General features: G+C 36.1%; 1 protein-coding gene across 1 annotated transcript; it reads left to right on the forward strand.

The window, feature by feature from the left end:
* The first annotated feature begins 5,464 nt into the window (after positions 1 to 5,464).
* On the forward strand, positions 5,465 to 6,846 carry LOC108949207 (uncharacterized). Its single transcript, XM_070193862.1, has 2 exons — positions 5,465 to 6,228; positions 6,705 to 6,846. The coding sequence occupies exons 1-2, from the start codon at positions 5,465 to 5,467 to the stop codon at positions 6,844 to 6,846; spliced, it is 906 nt and encodes a 301-aa protein (XP_070049963.1).
* Positions 6,847 to 7,115: the final 269 nt, after the last annotated feature.

Raw genomic sequence — 7,115 nt, forward strand, 5'->3', positions numbered from 1 at the left:
CTGCAACTCTACATCAATAGTGTGAGCAACTAATTTTTGACTATATTTGAATTTTTATTACCTTCTACTATGTAAATATTTTAAGAAATTTAATATATATTTTTTATCTTTGTTACACTTATATATATATATATATATATATATATATATATATATATATATATAGGGTAAAAATTAATAATAATTTAAAAGGTCAATTATTATTAGTAGTAGTATTTTTATTTTTATCTTTATTTTAAAATAAAATAAATTAAAAAATCGGAAATAAATAAATATTTTTTTAAAAAAAATCGGATGGGAATAAAAAAAATAGGAAAAATAGAAATATATAATTAAAAAAATAAAAGTAAAAGAATGTGAAAATTTAAAAAATAAAAAGTAAAAAGAAAGTTGGAATTAAAAAATAAAAGTAAAGGTAGCTGAAAATTTAAAAAATAAAATAAAAGTAAGTGGAAATTTTAAAAAAATATAAAATAAGTGGGAAATAAAAAAAAAAGTAAAAAAAGTGGGAATTTAAATAAAATAAAAGTAAAAAATGTGAAATTTAAAAATAAAAGTAAAGGAAAGTAGGGAATTAATTTTTTTTTTAAAAAAGAAGAAAAATGGGAAGTAGGAATTCTTTTTAATTAAAAATAATAATAAAATTAAAAAATTAAAAAAAAATTGAACAATTCCGAAATTTTTTCTATAAATAGAAGAGAAGGGAAGGAGAAAAAAAAGAGGGAGGAGGGAATTGAGAGAAATTTATTTTTCTTCCTCTAGGATAAAGGAATCTCTACTCGTGTCATTCTTTTTTCGTCTTTCTTTCGAAAAGAATCAGCAGCTTCATCATCTCAAAGCCATCAACCCTTGGCCACTTTTGAGCCATCATTAACCAAAAAACAAAAAAATCCAAAAATAGCCACCAAATCGTCAGTTTTGCAAGGTCGATTGAGGTTGTTGTAAGACGTAATTTTTGACCCGCGCAACTTTTAAAAGTAGTATTTCAAAAACATTTACTTATTTTTATTTTTATAGGATTTTTCATCAACTTTTAATTTTTATTTTAAAACATAAGTTTAAAAACACAAAAATAGTTTATTCTTATTAACTGAGATTAATTAATTTATTTTGATAGTATTTTTATTTTTGTTCAACGAGAAAGAATTGAATTTGGGCCAAAATAATTTATTGGTGAAGCCCATTTTTTCGGACATGAGCCCACTCCTCCCCTCAGCCCATTTACCCATTCCCTAACCCACAACCCTTTTATAATCCCTAAATTAAACCTAATTCTTCTACACTTCAACACCACCCAACAAACACACAAAAGGGGGATAGATAGTGAGAGCACGGGAGATAGAGAGCTAGAGCAAATAGGGGGACAGAAATAGAGAAGAGTAAAAAAAAAAATGAACAAAGCAATAGAGGAGAAGCCAAGAGTAAGAAGGAAAAAGCTGCGCAGCAGCTTGAAAAAGGGAGAGAGCAAAACACAAGGTTGGGAATTCTCCCTTTTTGCTCGATTGATTCTTCTTCCTTAATATAGCATATCCGCCACCAAAGCCTCATCTTTTTCACCATTAAAATCAGTCCATAAAACCTCTATTAAACCACCCTTAAGCTCCATCAAACAGTTCCCCTTTCTTCACCCAAACCCAGCTGCGAAAAATCAAATAAACAGAGTCCTCTTCTCGTGAAAACAGCAGCTCCAAAAATTGAGTTCCTTCCGTCGAGTTTGTCGCCGTCGTCGAGCTCCATTCTGGTTCAAGGTTGTTCGCGTTTTCGATTCCGGCCCGGTTGCTGGGTTTTGGTATTGTTAGCTGAAGCATCATGACTGTTGTACAAAACTCTCTTCTGGATCCTTTTAATATATTGGGAAAAAGTTCTTCTCTTTGGTTCTACAAAAGGTTCAATCTATGTTTCTTTTAATCTCTATTATCATTTCAATCTTTCTTACTAATTAGTATGTCATCTGTTCGTTGTTATTTTTAGGTGCTTGTAGTATTTAGTTGATATTTTCTTATAATCCTGTGCATGTGATTGAATATTTATTTTTATTCCTTTTAGGATTTAAAGACCCAAGTACGATTTTGGTTCTGTTCCTTCAATAACATTTTTTTTCCTTACTAGGTTTGTTTCCTTATATGTTTCTGTGATTAGTTCCCATATTTCATTTTTTTATGTTAACTTATGTTGTTCAAGATTTAATTTGCAATCATCTGAAGTATGACTCTCATATATTACTTATATAATCTGCTAGTGAGGTTCATGGAATTGAGAGTTGAATAAGCATAATTTTATTGATAACGCTTGAACCTTCACATTTCATCTCAAACTCAGAAAGAATTATTCACTCTTGAATACCGTAATTTGCTTTAGGCATGATTAATGAATCATCGTGGCCATGGGTATGGTTCCCGTGGCATGGTCACGATACGCAAATCCCAATTCGAGTGTGCGTTTCACGTGACTCGACCATAACTTCAAATAGTAATAAAAATAAACATGTCATAAATCGTGGGTACATTTCATGTGGCACGGTTTGCAATGTGTACCAAAATGACAAGTGTACGACATCGTGACTTGTTCCAGAAATAATTTTATAAATATTAAATGCGGTTCAAAAGTAAAAAATACACAATAGGTTTCAAACATGTAATAAATCAGATAATTAGGCCAAGTATTAATTGTTAAGCGACCGTGCTAAAACCACGGAACTCGGGAGTGCCTCATACCTTCTCCCGGATTAACAAAATTTCTTACCCGGTCTTCTGTGTTCGCAGACCATAAATAGAGTCAAATTTTCTCGATTTGGGATTTAAAATAAACTGGTGACTTGGGACACCATAATTTATTCCAAGTGGTGACTCTGATCAAATAAATAATCCCATTTCGAATATTGTCACTTTAATTGGAAAAACTCCCCTATCCCCCTCAGAAAAAAGGAGGTGTGACAGCTCTGGCGACTCTGCTGGGGAAAAGAACCCAGAATCTCTCGTTCAGGGTTCAGAATTCAAGCTTAGAATAGCTGTTATAATTGGCTTTCATGATTGTCTGATTTTTACGTGTTTGAGCCTTGTGTGTTAAATGTCGCTTTTTTACCGCTTTGATATTGTGTGAATTGTATATAAACTGCTACGAAACCCTTCTTCTCTCTGAGTCTTCTAAATCTTCTGGAAAGCGTGCGCTTCGCGTGGCTTCTTTTCTGTTAAAGTCATATCCTAATTTTAGAACAAGGTTCGGACAAGTTGTAAAGTCGGTGAAGCTTCTTTATTCCTGGTACGCTGCCTCTCCCCCTCCCCCGGCTCGAGTTGTCCGCTCGGGTAAGCCAGATCTAGAACAATACACCTAGGATTTAAACTTAGAATAACATAGCCTCATACTGGATCCCTAGTACGAACGTTTGTTTGCATCACGTGCATTTGACTTTGGGACTCAACACATGGGTTGGGTCCGTCCAGGACAGGTGTACCCAAATTAAAAGACCATCCTGATGCATTACGTGCTACTTATGTATTCATTTGCTTCGAGTTGTATGTTGACCGACTTCTAGAATAGGGAAAGAAAATCAAGAAAAAAAAACAAGAGTGAGGTAGGTATTTGAAACATTTTTAAACTGTGCCGAAATTTTGAAAAAAAGAAGAAGAAAATAAGCCAATGTTTTCAAAAATTCATGTTTCCCATGTTCCGTCAAAACTGGATGAACTACGCGGGTCTGATTCTCACCGGATGTGAGATACGTAGGCAAACCTCATCGGTTCCGGCCCACAATTTTCAAAAAATTCAAAAATATTTTTCTTTACTTCCTTCTTTAGAAAGTCTTTCTTTTAGACCCCAATTTTTTTAAAAAAAATACAAAAATATTTTCTTTTTAATTTCTTCTCAAAATCCAAAAATATTTTCATTCTTCTTTTGAAAATTGAAAAGAAAATTCAAGATTCAAAAATATTTTCTTTTTTTTTCTTTAGAAGTATTTCTTTCATAAATTCAAAATAAAATTCTAAAAATATTTCCTTCTTGTTTAGAAGTTTTTCTTTCGAAATTTCGGGAAAAAAATCAAAATTCAAAAAAACTATTTTCTTTATTCTTTAGAAGTCGGCACGACTCCTTTTGAGAAAGGACTTCGAGGAAGTCAAACCCACAGGACAAAGGGAGCTTGAATGGGCATACCTGAGGGGGCAGACTCCGGGATGTCTTAAGCCATGATGTGTCATCGGGGACGATGACATTATGAGTGTGGGAGGATGTCAGAACTCGCATTTTGGAGTTGTGATTTCGGCCAAGAACTGGTGAGAAAAGGTCCTTCTGATGGTCTGACGTAGAGCAGTCTACTCGGGCAACTTGGGCTTTTTAATTTTAAGCATATATAAGGGGGTATAGGTGATGAAAGCTCCCGACCTGCCTCCCCCATGCGTGCTGCCACCGAGCCGTATAGAACGAGCTACCTTGGGGGCAACCTCAAGGGCCTGCCTAGATGACTCAAAAGGAGTGTCGAAGGCACCCATAGAGTTTCCCTAACTTATATGGGTGCCTTCGACACTCCTTTTGAGTCATCTAGGCAGGCCCTTGAGGTTGCCCCCAAGGTAGCTCGTTCTATACGGCTCGGTGGCAGCACGCATGGGGGAGGTTCTTTTCAAAAATTCAAAAAAAAAAATAAATAGAAATCCAAAAATATTTTCTTTCTTCTTTATAAGTCTTTCTTTCGGAAATTAGAAGAAAAAAAAAGAGTTAGTTTATTTCCTTTATTTTTGATCTTCCCGAACTACGCACGATCTGATTCATGTTCCCACATGATACGTAGGCAACCCACATCAGGTTCGATCATCCAAAAAAAATGAAAAATGAAATGAAATGAAAATGAAAAAAAATAAAATAAAAAATGATGATGATAATAAGGACCGACTGAGTCCATTCTAACGTGTCTCTTGTTTTGAATCATAGAAGAAAGTTTGAGGTGGTCGGTTTGTGGTAAGCTATCAATACAAGATCTAAAGGAAAAATGTCATTGACAATTGACATTGAAGCTGTTACGAGTGGTCAAGAGACTCAGGGTCAGAGGGTTCAACAAGAGTCTACTATGGTTGAGGAAAATAGAATACTGAAACAGCAAATGACTGAAATATGTCAAGCATCGGCCAATGGTCAAGGACCACCCTTTTCTTATGTTTTCCCAAAATTCACACCCATCTCGACTACTACCACTCATGTCTCATTGTCTGATCGATCCTATCCATTTGGGTTCAGTCTTTATCCCAACTGTATGACTACAGCTGGAACTTCTGTTGCGCGCTCCCAAAGTGCACCATTGACAACTAATCAGACAATCACTATTGTTATGCCCGTTTTCACTATCCCACAGACAACAGTGGTACAAAAGAAAAGTCATGAGTCACAATTTGCTACCCATTAAGGACAATACCATTCTCCTGATTACCACTCATATCTATTTGATATTCCTTCAAAGATTGAGAAGCCTGCCCAAAAGATGGCACAAGAAGAAATGACCCAAAGAGTGAAAAGCTTAGAACAAAAGTTGAAAAACATGCAAGGGTCGGCAGGTCAGAAGAGTATTGCCTTCAAGGATCTATGTATGTTCCCCGGTGTTCGTTTGCCACTTGGTTTCAAGACTCCCAAATTTGAAAAGTATGATAGACATGGAGACCCCATAACCCACCTAAAAAGGTATTGCAATCAGTTAAGAGGTGTGGAGGGAAAAGAAGAACTAGTAATGGCTTATTTCGGGGAAAGCCTGATAGGGGTAGCCTCTGAATGGTTTATGGATCAAGAAACCTCTCACTGGCATGTCTGGGATGACACGGCCCAGGCCTTTGTCAAACAGTTCCAATACAACATCGATATCGCCCCAAACCGCAATTCCCTTTCAAACTTGAAGAAGAAACCAACTGAAAGTTTCAGGGAATATGCCATTAAATGGAGAGAGCAAGCGGCTAGAGTTAAGCCACCCATGGATGACCACGAGCTAATCACTTTCTTCCTTCAGGCTCAAGAGATAAATTATTTTCAAAACATGATGTCCGCAGTGGGCAAATCCTTCTCGAAAGCAATCAAAATTGGGGAAATGGTTGAGAATGGCCTTAAGACAGGCAAAATTATAAGTCAAGCAGTTCTCAAAGCTGCAACTCAGGCTGTCCAGATTGAATTTGATAATTTTAGTGACACAAATGAGAAGGATGAAGAAACCATGATGACAATAAGGTCGAGAAGAGGTCCTAGGAGAACATCTCGAAGGTATGAGCAGCCTCATCAGGTTTTCGATGATTCCCATGAGCACTACTATCCACCTCAAACCCACAATACTCTATTGCTCCACTTCAGTATGTTGTCCAGCCACCAAGACACCCCAGAAGGCGAGCACCAGCACCGCAAAATCTCCACCAGCCTTCACAAATTTTTCAAGTGCCCTATAACCCACATCCAAGCCAGGGGTATAGAGGGGAACAAAGGTTGAAAGATAATTTTACACCAATAGGAGAGTCCTATGCAAGTGTGTTTGAGAAATTAAAGCATTATGACATGATTAAACTTATTCCTCCAAATCATGTGGACCCACGTGTAAGAAGCTTTGACCCTTCTAAAAGGTGTGAATACTATTCCAATGCCCAGGGGCATAATGTTAAAAGTTGTCGGGATTTGAAAAGAGAAATAGAAAGGATGATCCAAGAAAAACTGATTGTGATCCAAGATAATGACACCTAGAATATCAGGCAGAATCTTTTACATGCACATGATGATGCACACTTTGTGGTGATGATGTATGGTGACATGGAGTATGAGAATCCTCTCAGGAACTTGCCGACTGAAATTGGAGAAGGCCATGGTGATTCTGATGAGGAAATTTGTGGCTAAATGTCAAGCTTAGCAATTAAAAAGTCATTCCCTCCTCACTAGGAAGGAATCTTGGTAGCTTGTTTTGATTGTTTTTTCTATTATCTGGGTTATTCCAGGGTGTGATCCAGATTTTATTTGTTTTATTGAGTCAAACCCTTCTATCTCTCTATTTTGTTTGTGTGAGTCTTGTCTGTCCGTTTTGTTGCTATTTTCATTAGCCAGGTTATTTTAGGGTTGTAACTCAGATTTTAGATTGTTTGTCTTGTTACTTACTCAATGAAATACAG

The sequence above is a fragment of the Nicotiana tomentosiformis genome, chromosome 2 (genome assembly GCF_000390325.3).
Source record: "Nicotiana tomentosiformis chromosome 2, ASM39032v3, whole genome shotgun sequence".
In the NCBI taxonomy this organism is placed as follows: domain Eukaryota; kingdom Viridiplantae; phylum Streptophyta; class Magnoliopsida; order Solanales; family Solanaceae; genus Nicotiana; species Nicotiana tomentosiformis.

Bases quoted from the DNA above. Each gene is read 5' to 3' on its own strand.
- LOC108949207 (XM_070193862.1), top strand. From the start codon at position 5,465: ATGGCACAAGAAGAAATGACCCAAAGAGTGAAAAGCTTAGAACAAAAG. The intron at 6,229-6,704 runs GTATGAGCAGCC...CTAGAATATCAG, and splicing joins CCTAGGAGAACATCTCGAAG to GCAGAATCTTTTACATGCAC.